Raw genomic sequence first — 20,310 nt, forward strand, 5'->3', positions numbered from 1 at the left:
CCCCCCCTCGAACGAATGCACCCAGATAGGGACTACTTGGCAAGGGGGAACCGTACCCGCACGGAACCGAAGTGACGTTATTGGCCGCGGCAAAACACGTGACATGCAAAAGAGATGATAAAGGTTTGCTGGGGAGATGAAATAGCACTTCGGCCCTGCGTGGTCATACACTTACTTTTTTAATTCGCAATTTTTTTTGAGTTTTTCAACAATTTTCCATGCACAAATGAAATAGAATCCCACTCCAAACAAACTCAAAACATCTTTGTGGGAAAAAAAGAAAAACAATATAGTTAAAAAAGCTGTAAGGGATTTGGAACTCTAGGTTTCTAACCCCAACTTCCTGCTTGTCTCATTGCAACCTCAGCTCATTCATGATGCGCGTGCAAGTATGTGCATTTCATAGACACGGTCGAATAAGCTGTTTTTCATCTTTCTTGGGGTTTGTGTTGGCATTTGGTCTCTAGAAGGAGGGCTTTTCTTACATTCACCATTTCAAAGCTTACCTGAAAAATAGAGAAAAACAAACTGCATGACGTCACTCTCCAGAACTCCCCCCAGCCCTGATTCCTAGAGCCTAGTGTGTTTCCCCCCGAACAGCTTTGCAGAAAGCAAGATAAAAGCACATCGCAGTGGGAAATGAAGCATAAGGGCTCTGGAAACTCAGTGGGGTATTGTGATCACATAAAGTTTGGTGCAATGCAATATGAATGGGGAGGCGTTACAGATTCTGGTTATAGGATAAAACAGTACCAAAGTCACCCCACACTTGCACATTTAACCTGTCTAATCTCCCCAACATTTGCTTTTCACAAACGACAGCGTCCATCATTTAGCGTTTTCCATCATTTATGGCTGGGCTATATGTGGGAGCTTCCAGTGTTTCAAAATCATCCGGGCACAGGTCATATCTTTAGCATTTTGAAAGAATACGTGTACAAGTGGGGCACCACAGTTCTTTCTCCATGCAAGAACAGACCACCCCAGTGATTTGGGGGGATTACATTTCAACCATTTTCCCATTCAATCAACAATATTTTCCCATAAGGGAGCCATTTTGGAACATTCCCACAACGCATGTATCAGCGTACCTCTCTCATTGCTACACTTCCTATAAATCATTCATGAGCAGTCCCACTCTGAAAATGGAGTGGGGTGAAATGGTTTCCATTGGTTATTTTATATAGGATACATTTAATTCCAGCTTCTATTACATGATCCTATGACCTAGAAAGAATCCCCATCGGGCGTTCTCTCATTCAGGTTACAGGATAGGCCCTTTTCCTAAGGCAGTTTATATTAATGCATATTAGGTATGAAGGAAAATCAAGTTTGAATTCTATTTTTATGTTGACCAGGGGAAGAGAGTTTTTCCAGGCAGTGTCTTATTCCAAATATTTTCAGAAATGGCTGCAACCTTCCAGCTGGAATTTTTCTTTAAGTCTATCGCAACAAACAATATGTTCCTCCCCAAATAAGCCACTTAACGTTCTGATACCTTATCCTAACCGATCATACCAGTATAAAGTGCATGTCATCCATTTTTTGACTTTGGGGTTACGCCAAAATGGTGCATATTTTTTTAATGCACTGGGAAATTTTGCAGGTTTTTTATATTTCCTGCCTGATTATTTTTCAGTGTTCTGGAAGAGGATTGATAGCTCCATGCATTTCGCTTGTTTTAGGCTGTGCAAGATATTCCATTAGTTCGAAAGATGGTCAAATGTCACATTTTCGTTAAAAATCTTGTGAGATCTTTCATAAAATATCAGATTAATTTAAAAACAGTAATGACACGCGGTTGCACATGCGTCTTGAGCATCAAAGCATTCTTAAGCACTTAATGAGTTCAAGGTGCAGTTTTTTTTAACCTCGCTTTACCTCTGCGCCACGACTTCTTAAAAAGCAGATTTAAAACAGATATCTACATCAATTCTAATCACAATCATCTTCGAAATAAAATCAAACATTTTTAAAAACATACTTAATGATCCAGAAAAAGAAAAAGTAGGCGAGATCGTGCAGGACGCGGCTGGAGTCCAAGGTCAAGTTGAAAGACAAAAGAGTCGCCAAGACAAAAGTAAAGAAAAGCAAATGGAAGCTTGTCGCACAAACAAAAACAGCCCATCAATCAGTGATTACCTCATCTAAAACGAAAAGAAATAACAGTAAACGCTAAAGCGAGATGCAGACACGAAGTGATATCGCCTCTGCAGCAGTACAATATTTAAACCACGTATCATTTGATGATTTCATGTTTAAGAAATTCAGTAAATATTGTTCTATTTGGTGCTTTAGGAGGTTGGACTCAACCCGAGGTCCTTTCAAATAATATTGAATGAAATTTTCCCACCTTTTGGAGGCTGTAAAATTTTATAGGACACGTTCATGGCGTCTACAAGCAAACATCTCAGAGGGGAACACTTTAGATTTTATTTTCCCTAAAAGCGTTTGAGTGTTAGTGCTGTCAAAATTTAAAAGAATAATAATTACAATTTCAAGCTAAAGCTTATAAGCTGTCTCGGGAATTTCTTTTTCACTTTTTGAATCATTTAAAAAGGTTTGTTATTTACACCTCTGTTGAGACATAAAGGCCTCCATCTCTTTTCCAAACTTTAGTTTTAAACAACAAACGCTTTTTAAAGAAAGCATATTATGGAATAAACACTTAACTGCGAATGGAGCTGACATTTTCCAAGCTTAAAATGGCTTACTCGAACTCTTCCAAAATGCAAATTCATGATAGCATTAATCTGCAAGAATTAAAATGTAATCTTTATTTAATATGACTTGTGAATAAAAACAAGGTTTGCTGTGAGGTAAACGCGTAGGCCAAGGCAAGATTTACGAAATCAATCTTAATAATTAATGATAAGTATTAATACCCACCAAAGAACAACAATTAAATTGTTGATATTTCATGAAACTATATATATATATCCAGTATTTGATGTCGATTCAGATTTCTCTTGGCCATTTGGTTAGCGATTTAACAGTCCACTTTCCGGTAATTATTCGTGTGGATAATTATTTAGATACCATAGGTTGTTGTTTCCCAACGGTGTTTAAGTCAAGGCACACTTTTTTTAATTGAAAAATATCCAAGCACACCTCCCATCAAAAATATTTAAAAATCAATTCCCCGCACCAATTTGTTTTTTTTTTTTTATTTAAATGATCATGTTGCCTAAATTAACAGTACTGTATACTGTTTTTCTTATCATTTGTGGTCACCGTGGCTCACTAGGTTATTGATTTTGGAAAATCATTTTGCTATAATTTTGGATTTTACAATATTTTTGACGTGTTTTTAAAGAGTTATAGAGGTTATTTTTATTGTTCTAGAAAAATGACCGAAATAATGTTGAAAATGACAAATAAAGTATCTGTAAATGGAACAAGGAATGTTTTAGTGAGTCAACTTTGTTTTTCCAAAACATTTTTTTTCTAATTAAATGAGAAAATTTTAAAATTATTAAAATGATGTAAACGATTTTGACATTTTTTAAATGCATTATATTTTGCAGTGTAATCCTAAATAGCTTCATCAAATAAAAAGGCTATTAAATATATTTCAATGGAACATTTCATGAGCAGAAATAATAAGTATATAAAAAGCAAAAAAAAACAAAAAAAAAACAAAAAAATAAATTATGCCACCTACTGATATGGATGAATGTTGCAGTTACCTGACTGTGAAGAAAGCTAAGTCAAGTCATGTTTATTTGTGACGCCCTCATTCAAAAGGAGTCTCAAAAGGCTACACAGACCACAGATTATCACAAACTACAGACTGTTATTACACCATCCCCTGATCTAAAACCTACATGAGGGCAAGGGAAAACTCAAAAACCTCAACATGAGGAAAAGAAACCTTGAGAAGAGACTGCACATGAGGTCATTACCCTTCCAGGATGAGCAAGCTGCAATGGATGTTGCAATAACAAATAATACAAAGATATTGTTTTTGCAACAATAAAATTGAGCAATATCTTGCAGCACACGAGACAGGATCTCCCTGCACAAAAATGTGCCCTGGCACACATGGTTGTAAACCACTGCTATGGATACTCATAGAAATATAAAGTGTATCTAGAATATTAAAACAGATCACCATCATAAGCGTTGGAAAAATATATCAATTCTTTGGCTTAGGCTCATTATCTGGCTAGGTTATTTTTGGGCCTAACTAGTGTAAGAAAGCGCTAAGGTAGCTAGCTCCTGTGTAAACATTTTCGGCAAAATGAGAAATATACGCAAACGTAATAAGAACACCACAAACGTCGAATGCAAAGTAACTATTTTGAGCGTAAACGGGTGCGGGTTGGCGTGAGAGCACGAATGCAAAGCACTGCTGTGTTTGCAGTACCTATCAAGCAGATGACAACACAGCTCTCAGCCTAGGACTCTTAATGGACTTTTTATGGGGTTGTCTTGTGATCGCATGACCTGTGGCACCTTGGCCCCTCGGTGGCTCTCTTCGGAGGAGCAGATCAGAAACATGCCGCGCACGAGTCAGGATAAGGTAACCGGCAGCTCACATCTTGATTGTTACAAAAAAGGTTTGACACAAAAGTAAGTTTAAACTCTGAGTTTTTAAGGACGCTCGGAAATGTTCGGGTTGATAGTTATTGAACAGATTCTGGTCATATACGTTATTGGTTTGGTCACTTGTTGGAAAGATTCAGAGCATTTATGTTCCTCATTCGAGTATATTCTAATGTTCTCTAGAAATAGTAGTACAACTTGGTGGTGTCTCCTCTCTACCTTTTCATAATGAGCAGGAGGCACTGGAGAGCTTGGTCATAATTAGTCTCAAAATATCGCAGATGAAGGAACCGTGATGTAACAGTAATGCACACGATTTAAGAGATTATTTTACTGGGTATACATGCAAGAGCAGTTGAAAATTGACAGGACTAATCCTGAAGAGCAGCTTCAGCGGCAGACTGCTGTCACAGTCTTGCTCCACGGACAGACTGAGGAGATCATTTCTTCCTCATGCCATGAGGATCTTTAACTCCACCCGGGGGAGTAAAAGCCCACATTAAACCACACCCCCACATTGCATATTACCCTATTTTTATCACAGTGTTTATTTTATGTATCACTATTTAAATACTCTATATCAATACGTTGCATTGGGTATTTATGTATTATATTCCTCTTACTTTATTATTGTTTTATTTTCAACACAAGGATACTGCTGGAAGTGTGAATTTCCCTACGGGGATGAATAAAGTATCTATCTATCCATCTATCTATCTATCTTTTCTAGCTTTACATAAACGGAATCCTGGGATTTTTACAGTTTCAATCAGAATATTCCTTGCATGTAAAGGTAGTCCATTTGTTTATTTGACCACTAGATGTCGCTGTATTGTGTAGTGCAAGCAAAAAAAAGAGTGATAAAAAGCACAAGGAAGAATACAAAGTATGCAGTATAAAATTAGCCTGTAGCAGCAATGGCAGACAATTACATCAGCTCCCTCTAGGTGAGGCTCATGTTATGTCAAATAAATTGACCTACGAGCATTTAAAAAAAAAAATAATGTTTGTAAAAAAGTTTTTTATTTATGCTTATTATTTAAGTCAACATGAGGCACAAAATAATACACAATGTCCTTTCCAATTTAAGCAAATCATTGCTGCCATGCATTTGCTTTACGTGTGCTGCTATTAGAAACCTCTACAGTTATTATTGGCCAAATGTTACATATGCGCAATACAATTTTCCCCCTATCACTAATTGCACTGAATATTAACTTTTGTTTATTATACGGTTGCTTCTAATGGATACATCTAGTATAATGCCACTTGATAAGAATGAGTGAAATATTTGTCTCGGCCAACAAATGTGTGACATTAAGTATTGGAGCCATTTGTATGATGTTTAGAAGAGACATTTTCACATTATGAAAACACCCATAGTCATTAGATATATCCATCCATCCATCCATCCATTATCTGCACCGCTTATCCCCAGTAGGGTCGCGGGGGTGCTGGTGCCCATCTAAGCTGTCCTCGAGCAGTGGACAAGGGACACCCTGAACCGGTTGCCTGCCAGTCGCAGGGCACACAGGGACAGACAATTCCCTCGCTCATTCAGACCTAGGGACAATTTGGGCCGGCCAATTAACCTGACATGCATGTTTTTGGAATGTGTGAGGAAACCCTGGTGTCTGAAGGAAACCCACGCAAGGACGGGGAGAACATGCAAACTCCGCACAGGAAGGTTAGTACCTGGATTTGATCCCATGACCTCAGAACTGTGCCGCAGGCACGCTAACCCTTCATGGTAAATGGTAAAATGGTCTGCATTTATATAGTGCTTTTCAAGTCAATGAAGACCTACCAAAGCGCTTTACAATGTGCTTCACACTTACCAATTCACACACACACACTCATACACCAATCGAGAGTCGGCCATGCAAGGCGCCTACCTGCTTATTGGGGGCAGTAGGGTTTCAGCGTCGTGCCAAAGGACACCTCGACATATAACACTGAGGAGCCGGGAATCGAACCTGCGACCTTTTGATCCCAAGACAAGCACTCTACCTCCTATATATATATATATATATATAAATATATATATATATATATACACATCAGCGCAGTTAGCGAGTGTGCTGCACAGTTCTGAGGTCATGAGATCGAACCTGGTTTGTGTGGGTTTCCGGCCACATCCCAAAAACATGCATGCCAGGTTAATTGGCCTGTCTGAATTGTCCTTAGGTATGAATGAGCAAGTGAGTTCCGTCTCCGTGTGCCCTGCGACTGGCTGGCAACCAGTTCAGGGTGTCCCCTGACCACTGTCCGAGGATAGCTGGGATGGGCTCTAGCACCCCCGCGACCCTACTGAGGATAAGCGGTGCAGATAATGGATGGATATATATATATATATATATATCAGTTTTATGGTGCTGATAACAATATCTTGTCATTACAGTCATTTCTGACAAACAAAGTAAGAAGTGATCGCCAACACTACTTTTTGATGAGACATGATTACCGAACTTTAATGTTATTGTAGTTGTAAACAAAAAAAAGACATCTAAAATAATTGAATTTTCTGTGCTATTTTTTCCCTATTTTAAAAATCAGTTTAAAAAAAGTTATTGGTAGGAAAAACCTGCGTTGCAACTTTTGTTTTAAAAAATATATATAACTATATGAATTATCTAGCGCACGTGCTTTTGGTTTTCATTGCTGCTGGACAAAAAGAGGTGGGCTTTTGTGAAACAATGGCTCCTAAATGTGTTACTAGGGAAGAAATTCGTCAAAATATTCGTTTTTTTCCCCCCGGGCTAGTTCTTTCCTAGATTTGAAACACTGTGGTCCAAACAATTATACAGCAAATTGATGTTTTGTCAAATGTATACATTTTCTTTCGAAAGGCAGTCAGGGGGTTTTGAGCAGACAAAGAGGAAAAGTATGTGACAAGGAAGACGCCAGGGGGATTTTTTTGTACCAACAAAAGGTGCTAGTTTGGATAATTTATCATGGAAAATGCTAGAAGATATGCATGTGACGCAGCGTATAGTGCCTTGTTACTGCCACGGTACAGACATGTTGAGGTAATATAATAAAAACTTGAAGACTTTTTGTGTAGTCTTACTTTGTAAATATCTCATAATACTATGCGGGCACATGCAGCTTAGAGTATAGTCAGGTGTGGCTTTTGGAATTACAAAATATTTTTCCCATAAGTTCTCCCTTAAAGATAAGGTGAGAAGCTCAGTCATCCGGGAGGGACACCTCCTGGCGCCTACCTGCTTATTGGGGGCATTCGGTGACATTCAGTGTCTTGCTCAAAGACACTTCGACATATAACACGAGGGAATCGAACCTGTGATCTCTTGATCCCAAGACGAGAGCTCTACCTGCTGAGCTAATGCCGCCCGGCAGGAGGCCCTGGGGGGAGACCCACGACACGCTGTTTTATTTTTTTAGAGACTATGTCTCGAGGCTTGTTGGTGATAGGAAAGAGTAGAGGTGTTGTAAAAGGATAGTGGGATGTTTAGACGCGTTTTAAGAGACTGGCAGGGCACCTATATGATGCAGCAAGGGTAAACCTGCGAAAGCTGTCAGGCCCTGCTGTTGAACAGAAGAGTGTGTTGTGTCACCCTGACCCGAGTGACATGGCCGCTTTCTTGTGTCCCATTTCATCTGGAGGGACGAAAGCATGACCACTTAACCGCTTAACATGACCGCTTAGCCTGTTTTTGGGTGTTTGGGCATTTTGGTTGGCCATGGTCCCAAAATTTTTGTGTTTTTTGCTTCTTTTTCCCTCTTTTATTTTCTTTGTTTTTGTGTATGTGTTTGTCTCGCTGTTGGTCACCCCTCTCGAGGGATATGACCAGGGTAGGTAGGTAGGTAGGTGATAGATATATAGAATGTTGACCTACCAGAATGCAGCGTCAGGGACGCACGTCACAGAATACTCAAGCTGAAGACATCTCATAGTCTTTATTTCATTTAATGATATATTCTATGACACGCTTATGCCAAAATCACATTGCCACAATGAATACAGAGAAATGAGTAACATAAAAATTAATGCAAACAAATACACCGTCACATTCTTGTAACTAAAATCCCCACCGGCACGAGACGTTTAGGTCAGCCTTAAATCTTTCGGATATTCTGCATGTCCAACAGTGTTGCCTCTTACAGAGAAAGGAGTGTTGCATTGTTGAATTAAAGGTCGTTTTTGGTAGCTCATGTGGCTTCTGTCTGTTAACTTTGGAAAAGTGCTCACAGGGCTTCCACAAATGGATCCCCTGCCTACAATATGACAGCAGGCCTGTTGACAGACCCGCTAAGGTAAGGCTTGTACGGGATGGAGAAAAGGAGAAACCTATTGCTGTCCTTCCTCCTCGCGCAAGAACTGAAATACAGAGGAGAAATCTTTACTGGCATAACCACGGGCACACATCATCCGGTAGATTTGATGAGCTAAAGAGCCGAGTGGGACGGGGGTCTTCGTGCTGGTGGCTGTGTTCTGGGCCAGACCAAGATCCTAGAAAAGACAAAGCAACTTGAAATGCTTATTGTCATGAACATTGGTTTAGATTACGAAAAGCGATGCACTCGTCTTGATTTCATACTTGGCTGCTGTGAGATGCTGAACTACATAAATAATGCACCCAACGTCTAAGTGTTTTAAAAATGCCATTTTATTACCAAACATTGCCCTAAAGCAAATAAACTAGGGCCAAAGGAGGAAGGACCTTTTCTTTTTCTGCGTGTCCGAATCAACATCTGGGTGGCGAGACAAGATTGGTAAAAAAGAACACTGTGGACCAGTTCTGTCAAGGTTTTATTAAACCAAAACATATCAAAACTGAATATAATGGGGTTGTGAGTACAGAACAATACTTTAATGGTTTCAAAAAAGTGCTGACAATAATTTATATACCAGAGGGGCAGAACATGGTTTCCAAGAAAAAAACAAAAACGGAACTGAAGTCAGTGGAAAATCCCCCCAAAATCACATCTTTACACAACTCCTTTCCTAACTAAAAACATCATCTGAAATGCTGTAGAGACTGAATAACAACTGAATGGCTCGATATATCAAAGAGTCTGGTGATTATATCACTAAGTAAATAAATATTTGTACTCCATACTGTATGAACAATTTATGCACCAGAGGCGCAGAACACAGCGTGCTATGACAAAAACGAAACCTAAATCAGTGGGAAATCCCGAAAATGCTAGCCTCACACAGGTCCTTTGTCCAGACCCAGTCCGGCCAATACTTATGCAACTCAAGTACTTCTGCCTACTGGATTAGAATAGAATAGAATATACCTTTATTGTCATTGTTACAAAATGGGTTGAACATATTGTGACAACGAAATTGGGCGTGGCGCTCCAGTTTCACATTTGACAGTGAGGATAAAAGGAAACAAAGACGATAAAGGATAAAAGAACACTGAAAGTAAAAAGATTAACTGTGAAGCTGCTGCATTTGCGCGCGCCGCCATCTTGGATTACAGATTAAAGCAAGGAAAATTTAATACTTGTTAATTCCCTTTGAAATCAAATTTAAGTGAAACAAACAAGACAACACAACACAATACATCGTGCCTCGTACACATTACCTGGCAAAGCTTTTCGCCATGGTGAAAAACATTTATCAGACAGCCACTTCTCATTAAAAGTACATTTTCCGATGGTCCAAAGTAAACGTCTCTGTCCAGAGTTGCTATGTGTATTATGGGAGAGCTATGACATGCGTCTACTCTGAAGGGCCCGACTGAAACCACATCACCGTTTTGATAGTTCCATTATTGTGGTCACTCTTTTTAAATTAATAAGGGGTTGGCTTAATTACGACTAAATGAAGGCAATATAATTATAATGAAATAACAAAAAAAGGTTAGAGCTGAAACCTTATAATATAATAATGACGATATATGCAGTGACAGATTTCAGGGCATCAAGAAGGCTTTGTAATGATGTGTAAAATTTAGTGGATTATAGTGTAAATACCAGAATTATATAGGATAAGTATTGCCAAAATTGTGATTAAAATCTGTGTAAAGCATTCTTAAGCACTAAAATAGGATTTATCAGAAATAAATGAAACGGACGCTACTCATTTGCACATGCCTCAAAAGATACTTGTTTGGGGCTTTTTATTTGGGCACAGCACAAAAACAACTGGAACCAATAATTAACAAAAGGAAACAAAAATATATTAGCACCAAAAAAGCTGTACGGTACAATGATATAATACATAAACATGTTCCCTTAAGGGAGTAGGCTGAAGACAAAGCTCATACTGCAAGCCCTTATTTATTTATTTGTCTTGCAAGAGAAACATATTTAAAATCAAAACAAAAATACATCACCCCACAAAAAAACAAAGACTAAAATATATATGAATATATTTGGTTTGTTTTGTTTTGCTCAGGCCAGGAATCATACTGCTATCAACTCCTATATCATCAAATACTTAAGAGAAACTCTTGATATATTAATTCTCCGTTTCTTTGAATTCCCATATTTTGTAACACTTAATTATTTAAAATTAGTATATTTCATTAGAGAAACCATTTTATTCTCAGAATTGACACGCTCAGTTCAAACTGAGCATGCAAAGTGATTTTGACCAATCAGAAATTGACATTCAGTGTTACCCAAGTAACGAGGTTGTTTTATAGCAGGATGGGCAAAAACGACAGAGCAGGGGCACATTATTGATGGATGGCCAACCTTTCAGCGAGTGCTTCCGCATTTTTGTCAAGTGCTTTATGATGTGAAGCCTGGTAAAAATACATCATATATACGGACGACCAGCAAGCTTAATTACGTCTGTCGTTCCGGGTTGGTACTCTTTAAGTCTGTGTACTTTTACAAGGCTATAACTCAAAACATGGCATTGTGGCTTCCCATGGACATGGGAAAGATGTTTCACCAACATAAATACTCTAAATTATACGTATGTCTTTAAAACTTCAGTGTTTAATATGAAATAAGCACAATATTTTTACGTTATTTGGACAACATATCAGAATCATGGCAACACTATAAACATCCAATTTGCACTGCTTATCCCCCGGGGTGCTGGAGCCCATTTCAGCTGTCTCCGGGCAGTGGGCAGGGGACACACTGAACTGGTTGCCAGGGAACACAGAGACCGACAACTCACTTGCTCATTCATACCTAGGGACAATTGGAACTGGCCAATAAACCGCAGTCGTTTTTGGAATGTGGGAGGAAACTGTAGTACCCGGAGGAACCCCACGCATGCAAACTCCACACGGAGAGACTGCGGGAGCTGGAATCGAACCCTGGACCCCCGCACCGTGGGGCTGCACTTTAGCCACCCAGCTGCAGTGCCTGACAACAAAGCAACATCCCTCATGGCCTGGGGAGAACATGCAAACTCCAAACGGGGAGGCTGCAGGAGCTGGAATTTACCATAGACCTCCGTTCCGTGGGTCTGTGATAACCACAAAGTGCCGTGCTGCCCAACTATAAAACAGTTAAGTCAAAAATAACTAACTAACTAGGCATGAAAACTGATCTACTGGAATGGACCGATCTTCTACTTCCATCCATCCATTATGTGCACCAGTTATCCTCAGTAGGGTCGTGGATGTACTGAGCCCGTCCCCAGCTATCTTCGGACTGTTCCAGGCCACAGAGACAACCAGAATACCCGCATGCAAATTCCAAGAGGAGAGACTGCGGTAGCTGGAATTGAACCCTGAACCTTCACACCATGGAGCTGCATTCTAACCACCCATCCCGCCATGCCCGCCAGCATCCCTCAAAATGTGTAAGGTTTAAATAACTTCTGGGAAATGAGTTAATAATTTTTCTAAAATACATAAAATAAAAACAAAAACAATCAATAATAACACAATAGTATATTTAATATAACAAAATCAATATATTTGTTTACAGACCCACCCATCTAAAAACAGACAATTTGTGTCATATTGTGAGAAGTGGGTCATACTAAGAAAAAAGAAAGAAAAAAAAAAGAAAAAGAAAAGATAGCACTAACACTACTACATCTATTATTCACCTTTGCAAGTTTCCCGACTACCTGAGTCAGCAAGGGAAAATAAACGGGCATGGCCAAACTTTTGTTAAAATTACATATGAATCCATTATCTGCACCGCTCGTCCTCAGTAGGGTCGCGGCGGTGCTGGAGCCCACCCTAGCTGTCTGTGGGGAGTGGGCAGGGGACACCCTGAACTGGTTGCCAGCCAGTCACAGGGCACAGAGAGACAGACAATTCGCTCACTCATTCACACCTAGGGACAATTTTAACCGGCCAATAGACAAGAAATGCATGTTTTTGGAATGTGGGAGGAAACCGGAGAGCTCAGAGGAGACCCACGCAAGCAAGGGGAGAACATGCAAACTCCACAGAGGATCTCACCACATCAGAACTTTGCTGCACACACACTAACCACTGTGCCGCCCTACATATAAATCTTATATCAATATCAATATTTTAGATACACTTTTACATAATCATCGGTATTTTGAAGAGCACGAATACACACGCAGAAAAAAAAAAAGAGGAGCAATGATGCTATGATGATTGGTCTCGGCGGATCAGATACACTGAGCTACTTGGGGGATTAAAAGAATTGATCTTCGTAACGAATCAGTTTCTTTTCGACACAATTATTTTTGTTTTGTTTTCAACATTAACATTTTTGAGCTGCAGGGACATCATCATAAGAGGAAAACTGACCTTTGCCATGAGTTGAGTGCCAAAGCCTCCTTGGTAGTTATTTGCAGAAGGCACTCCCTCCATCACTCCGGGAACAGGATTGTAGGTGTCACTGGACCAGCACCGGCCTGAACTCATGTTGAGGATCTTAGCCAAGAGTTTTGGATCAAGACCAAGTCTGGAATGAGGGAACATTCATTTCTAATGGTTTCATACAACCTGGGGACAGATTACTGCTACATCGACTATTAAATGCTGTTACCGGATTCCCAAATTCATCGTTTCGGCTGTTCCGATCATACCAATTGCAAGGAGCATGTTGTTACAGATTTTAGCAGCCTGTATGCAGTGAATGAGAAAACAAACTTTAAAATGTTCACCAACACTCACTTATAAAACTGACCATTGTTTGCAGGTGGGTGGGCAAGAGATCACAGACATCTTTGACTTTTCCTACCTGTCCTGTTCCAACCTGACCACAATACACCACATTGGCTCCCATGCAGCTGAGTAGCTCTTTGGCGGCCGTAAATTCTTCTTCGGCTCCGCCCACCATGAAAGTCAGCTTTCCCAAATTGGCAGCACCCACACCTAACAATTGAAATCAGGCGACTGTCACGCTTTGTTGCTAGCTTCAAACTGTTTTAAGAGGTTGATGGACAGACAAGAGGTGGCGGAGGAAAATCAGATGAATGTGTTCATAAAACTGTCACCAGTATTCATATTTGTCTCACCCGGTGACAGATTTTGACTCGGGAGAGCTGTATAACCACAGAACAGATATAAAATATCCACTGCAGTGTTATGGTAGATATGTTTCAAACACCAAGACTTTTCTGTACAGTATATTTCTTAAAGGGACACTATGTAGTATTTGACCACTAGATGTCATTGTATTGTGTAGTGCAACTGAAAAAGCCAGAGGAAAAATTCAAATTACGGAGACTTAAAGTGACCAATCTACACCCTTTTGCCTCTCCTTTTTTTGCCCGGACTTTCACAAGGTTTTTATTTTGTTTTGGGAGTACTCTTAGCAACAAGCTGGTCGACAATCGTGTCAAATCCCTCAACAGACGCTCCCCTACTTACAAACATTTGATTTAGGAACAACGGAACATACGGAAAAAAAAATTCAGGATGTTGAAAAATATCCGGACATTGCTGTAAGTTAGATTTTGTATTGTGTGCACCTTTTTCCGAGTAGAGGACATTACTGAAATGGTTCTTTTTGCCACGTGGCGCTTGGCGCTGTCAGAGGTCACACAGCAGCTACCCTGAAGAAGACTTCCTGGTTTGTGTATATACACACTGCACTGTATCTCTAGCACGCTAAGAACTTTGACGTTTTTATTGTTTAATATCTCGTACATCCATTTGATATGGTTGGTGTAAAGTGTAAAGAAGAGGAGAGCCGTTCCTTTTGAAATTAAATTGGAATAAGAAAGTTTGATGCGGTTGGATCACTTTTTTTCATCCACATTTTACCACGGAGGAGGGAGTCGTATAAATCTTCCAAAAGTAAGTTAAATTTAACTTTATTAATCTTAATAGTCAAGTCATGCTTATTTGTATAGCCCTTAATCACAAGGAGTCTTAAAGGGCTTCTCAGACCACAGAATGTCAACACCTTTTCAGTACTATTCTTTGTCATTCAGCCTGCTTTTAACGTTATAGAGCATATTGTTTTATTAAATGTTTCTTTTTCAGTTTCAAAACAATACAGGTTACTAATACAAGCCTTAAACATACTTCTATAAACCTTCAACATACAAAATATAGCACTGAAGCAACTTAGGAACAAATTCAACTTACGAACCATCGTCCGGAACCTAACTCATTTGTAAATAGGGCAGCGTCTGTGTCGGAAACTCATGTTACATAAAACAAATAGAAATGTTTTGACTGTTCTCCATTCAGGCCCTGATGTTGTGGAATGCTCTGCCCACTGAGATTCGCAACTTTAGTGGAACTGTTTAAATCTAGGCTTAAAACACACTTCTATTCTATAGCATATGAATGACCTAAATTTCACGATGACAATATCTGTGTATTATTTGTTATTGCAACATCCGTTGCAGCCTGGTTATCCTAGAAGGGGGATCACCTCATGTGCGGTTCCTTCTCAAGGTTTCTTAATTTTCCTCCTGTTGATGTTTTTGAGTTTTCCCTTGCGCTCATGTAGGTTTTAGATCAGGGGATGGTGTAATAATAGTCTGTGGTTTGCAATAATCTGGTCTGTGCAGCCCTTTGAGACTCCTTGTGATTAAAGGCTATACAAATAAACATGACTTGACTTGACTAAGAGTATTTTAATAAATGCACGTTGTAATGGAGACAATTTTGGGGACAGCATTTTGCTTCGAAACAGACATGGATAGCATCCTTTTTCTCCCCCAGCTGGAATTTACAGGAATGGACCGAGCTGTGTTTGCGCATAAGAAAAACCCAATTTCGCTACAACCTTTATATAATAGTTCATGTATTTTTGCGTATTATTTAAATCATTTTTTAATCAAAAAATGAAGGTTTTCCTTGGTGGCGGTGGATAACAAATAATGTCCCCTCAAAGTTCTTCTTCCAAAGGGTTTTCAGACATCCTAAACACTTGAACCTAAGATGGACTTTTGATAAAAAGAGAATTTTAGATTTCAATTGAGTTTAAAAAAAGAAACCACTGCACTCACAAAAAAAGTTACCAGTTTAGTCAAAGAAGTGTAGAACCTCCAAGGGTAAATTGTTGCTGGTAAACGCTAACCACAAATACCAGGAAAGGCTGGAATCAGTCATCCAGTTTCCAGGACGCCAATAGAAAGAAGCAAAAATTTCCATGAGGTCTCCTGATTCTTGCTTTTGAGGCAATTCCGTACTGTATAATTTTGGTAAAAGGTTGTGTATACTTAGTCAAATAAGCGTTAACTTTTCAAGCAGATTCCCAGTGGGAGATGATTGCTTCAAGTATGAATTGATATAAAACAATCCATAGCTCTTTGGTCATTCATCACAAAAATAAATTCTTCTACTCTCCATTCGGGCCCCAGAGCTGTGGAATGCTCTTCCCCCTAAGATTTGAACTGCAATCTCAGTGGAACTGTTCAAAACCAGGCTTAAAACACACTTCTATTCCATAGCATATGAATAACCTATATTTCATGTTGACAATATCTGTGTATTATTTTTTATTGCAACATCCATTGCAGCCTGGTCATCCTGGAAGGGGGATTAGCTGATGTGCGGTCCCTTCTCAAGGTTTCTTCATTTTCCTCATGTTGAGGTTTTTGAGTTCTTCCTTGCCCTGATGTAGGTTTTAGATCCGGGGTTGGTGTAATAATGGTCTGTAGTTTGCAATAATCTGTGCAGCCCTTTTGAGACTCTTTGTGATTAAGGGCTTTTAAAAATAAACATGACTTGACTACTCTCAGTAATATTTTTGGAGAGAAATCAGTGTAGTTTTTCTCATCTGGTTCTGGCTTTATTTCACATAAAGAATTAGCAAAAAAAGACACATGCTGACTCAATTAAATTCCCAACTCTAGGTAAACGTTTGAACATTTAAGAATAAACAATAATTGCCATGTTGCTGTACTTTTATGAATAGGAGAACACAAATGTTTACCTACTATGATCTTAGCATGATAAATAAAATCAGACATACAATTTAATGTGAACTGTTTACAAGGCTGTGAGCCCATGAAATTAACTTTCAAGTCAAAACAACCTGGAGTGACTTTGAGTAGGGAGAGTTCAAACAAACAGGGAACCTAATTTAATGTTAGAAACTGCTCCTTGCTGTGTAAAATGCATGGAAAACAACAATACACGACATATGAAAATGTGGCCCAAGTTGCCCGTGCTGGCTGTTTTAGACCACCCACAATTTTCAGCTCAACAGCAGCCCATCAACCACATCCTCAAAAATGTTCACAAGGTAGAAAAAAACTCCCTCTTGCGCAGCTGGAACATTCAATTATGACCTACAGGCAAATAAGGGTGTGTAGACACAGAATCATGCGCAGCAAACAATACTTCCATTAAAGACTCCTTAAAAAACTCACCTCCTGACACAGGGGCGTCCATAAAAACAGCTCCCATCTTCTCAGCAGCGGCCGCCATCTCTTTCGAAACGGCAGGATCAATCGTACTCGAGTCAATAAGCAAGGAGCCTTTCTTCACTTTCCTGTTGTGACCGCAAACGGCTTGTTAAAGTAGAACCAAGAAAGTCCATGCAAGTTATTAAGGAAAACGAGAAAACCAAAGGCGTACTTGAGGATCCCATTGGTTCCAGTATACGCATCAATAACATTGGGATTTGAGGGAAGCATGGTGATAATGCGGTCAGCCTTTTCTGCCACTTCGGCGGGATTCTCAACAATCTGAGGACGCGCGGAAATTTAAGATAATTGGAGGGAACAAGGAGGTAAAAATTAGCATAATCCTACCTGGGCACCTAGCTCTTGAACTTCCTTACAGGACTCTGGGAATACATCAGTTGCAATAACCGGGTATCCGTTCTTCAGCAAATTCTTGGCCATAGGGTTGCCCATATTTCCAAGGCCGATAAAGCCCACCTGTGTCTTGGAGGCCATGGACCTCGTTGAGGCTGAAAAAGAATAGGCTTATTATCAGGGATACTACAGAAGTTCACTTACCTGTAACATAATTTAGGTTTTCTAACACGTATATCAAAATCCAATAGGTTTGTTGATGAACTCATTATTAAATATCAATGAATGAAAGCAAAGATAGTTTTTCTAGAATAATTCTAACATAGGAGATATAGTAATTATACACACATTAATTTATCACTATTTTAAGTTTATTGAATAGATGTTTAAACAGCAGCGATGCAGCCATTTATTTTATTTAATGTGTAACAAAAAATAATGTTACATCTGTTTTATGATTAATGCTAGTTAGTAATTAGTGCCGCCTCTATGTTAAAATTGCATTTATTGGCAGTGCTGTTGAATTATCTGCCCTCTGAGATTCTATAGCTTATGAATTACCTATATTTCATGTTGACTTTGTATGTGTATTGTTTGTTGATGCAATATCCATTACAGCCTGGTCATCCTGGAAGTAGGATTACCTCTTGTGTGGCCACTTCTCGACATTTCTTAATTTCCTTATGCTGAGGTTTAGTTTTTGAAATGCCCTCTTTTGGGTTTTAGATCAGAGGATGGTGTATTAATAGTCTGTGGTCTGTGCAGCCCTTTAAGACTTCTTGTGATTAAGTGATATACAAATAAACATGACTTGACTTTGCTGCTTTTTTCAACTTATTGGTGGGCAACATTTCTTTGGAAATGTTCAGCCTTCCACTAGACTGAATCCTTGTCATTCGAAGATTTGAAAATCATTCATGTTTTCGGGTCCTCAGCAGAAATGCAAGCTATATTTATTTCAAAATACTTTCAAGAAGGGATTTTAAAAAATGTGGTGCACAAGTGAGTAAATAGTGCTTTTGAAAAATGACTACTAAATGTCAAGTTATGTTTATTTGTAAAGCCCTTAATCACAGAGTATCAAAGGGCTGCACAGACCACAGTCTATTATTACACCTCCCCTGATCTAAAACCTACACGAGGACAAGGAAAAACTCAGTGCAAAAGCATCCTGTCTTTTTTGTGCCATTAATAGATTTTATAATAATCTCACATGATGCTGGACTCTCATAACCCAAAAAACTTTGTGATTGTTAATATCCACCAGTGATTCCATATGTTCTGATCCATGTCACACACACAGGCCAACATTTCCAGTTAAAAACATTTCGGTGGGATGGATTTTTTTCTAGGGGCAGCACGGCGGCGCAGTGGTTAGCGCGTGTGCAGGCACAGTTCTAAGGTCTTGAGTGGGTTCAAATCCAGCTACCGGACTTCCTGTGCGGAGTTTGTATGTCTCCCCATGCTTGCGTGGGTTTCCTCCGGGCACTCCGGTTTCCCCCCACATTCCAAAGTCATGCATTTCAGGTGAATTGGCCGGTCCAAATTGTCCCTAGGTGTGAATGAGCGAGCGAGTTGTCTGTCCCTTTGTGACCTGCGATTGGCTGGCAACCAGTTCAGGGTGTCCCCTGCCCGATGATTGCTGGGATGGGCTCCAGCACCCCCGCGACCCCACTGAGGATAAGCGGTGCAGCTAATGAGATGAGATAATGAGTTTTTTTCTAATTAAAAAAAGGAAACCAATTGATTCAAATTACACAGGGAAAAAATATGAATGAAAGAAAATTTCAAGAGTTGAACAAGTTTTCGCCCAGAGCTGTCTGTCAAGGTTATGACACGTGTGTAATTACATAATATCCCTTAAGAAAATAGCGAGTGAAAAGGGGGCGTATTTTCTGACTTTTCGTTCAAAAGTAGTCAAAATGCGGCCACGATCGGTGTACTTTTGTCAGTTGCATGGAACCACTTACATTTAGTCATTAAACAAGAATTATTCTTGACAGACAAATAATCCGAAAATACGTTAATGAGGGCAAGGTTTCTCATCTAGTTTAACAGTATCGAAAAATGACTCAAACTGCTCTTTGAAAGTGACTTGCAAATTTGAGTTGGTCTATAAATTAAAACCATTAAAGAGGACAAAAATTTAGCGAAGGGCTTTCAGGAGAAATTCTCACCGATCGTAAAGTAAACATTCTTGCACCGCCTGGCGACCAGGTACCGACTCCCTTTCAGCACGGCCGCCATGCTTGTCTCTTCTAAACCAAGCGTGATGACGCATACTTACGTAGAACAATGACAAAGGCTACAGCCAATCAAGGAACGCGCTTGGGCAGAACTGCCCCAGGATTCAGCCAATAGGCTTCAGAAGTGAGAGTTATGTTTCCGTTTGTTTTTTCAATGCTTTATTGAACAAACGTATGTACACAACCGACAAGTGCGATCGTGCCAACCTTTTGACATTTTAAAGGGGGCGATTTTCTTTTTTTTTCACGTGCAAAATACAATGCATCTCTTGAATATCAAAAACAGAAAAGGTTTCATTGATTAAAACAGGAAGTGGCCAACTTTTACCAAAACTGAAATCTAAGTTTCACTCAAGGCTAACACATCAACCTTCCTTTTAGTCTTCACGAGGAGAGGCCCCCCTCACCACAGGG

The 20,310-nt window shown here is 39.5% G+C and overlaps 1 protein-coding gene across 1 annotated transcript; it reads right to left on the reverse strand.

Moving 5' to 3' along the window:
- Window positions 1-8,454: 8,454 nt before the first annotated feature.
- hibadhb (3-hydroxyisobutyrate dehydrogenase b) lies at window positions 8,455-19,923 on the reverse strand. The gene is made up of 8 exons (XM_088327301.1): window positions 19,828-19,923; window positions 17,645-17,805; window positions 17,469-17,578; window positions 17,261-17,382; window positions 13,666-13,799; window positions 13,471-13,547; window positions 13,230-13,386; window positions 8,455-9,022 (listed from the first exon to the last, which is right to left on the reverse strand). Exons 1-8 carry the CDS (start codon window positions 19,895-19,897, stop codon window positions 8,861-8,863), a joined length of 993 nt encoding a protein of 330 aa, XP_088183427.1. The 5' UTR covers window positions 19,898-19,923; the 3' UTR covers window positions 8,455-8,860.
- Between the last annotated feature and the right edge of the window lie 387 nt (window positions 19,924-20,310).

This window comes from Urocampus carinirostris, chromosome 2, assembly GCF_059441175.1.
Source record: "Urocampus carinirostris isolate Australia breed hairy pipefish chromosome 2, RoL_Ucar_1.0, whole genome shotgun sequence".
NCBI lineage: Eukaryota > Metazoa > Chordata > Actinopteri > Syngnathiformes > Syngnathidae > Urocampus > Urocampus carinirostris.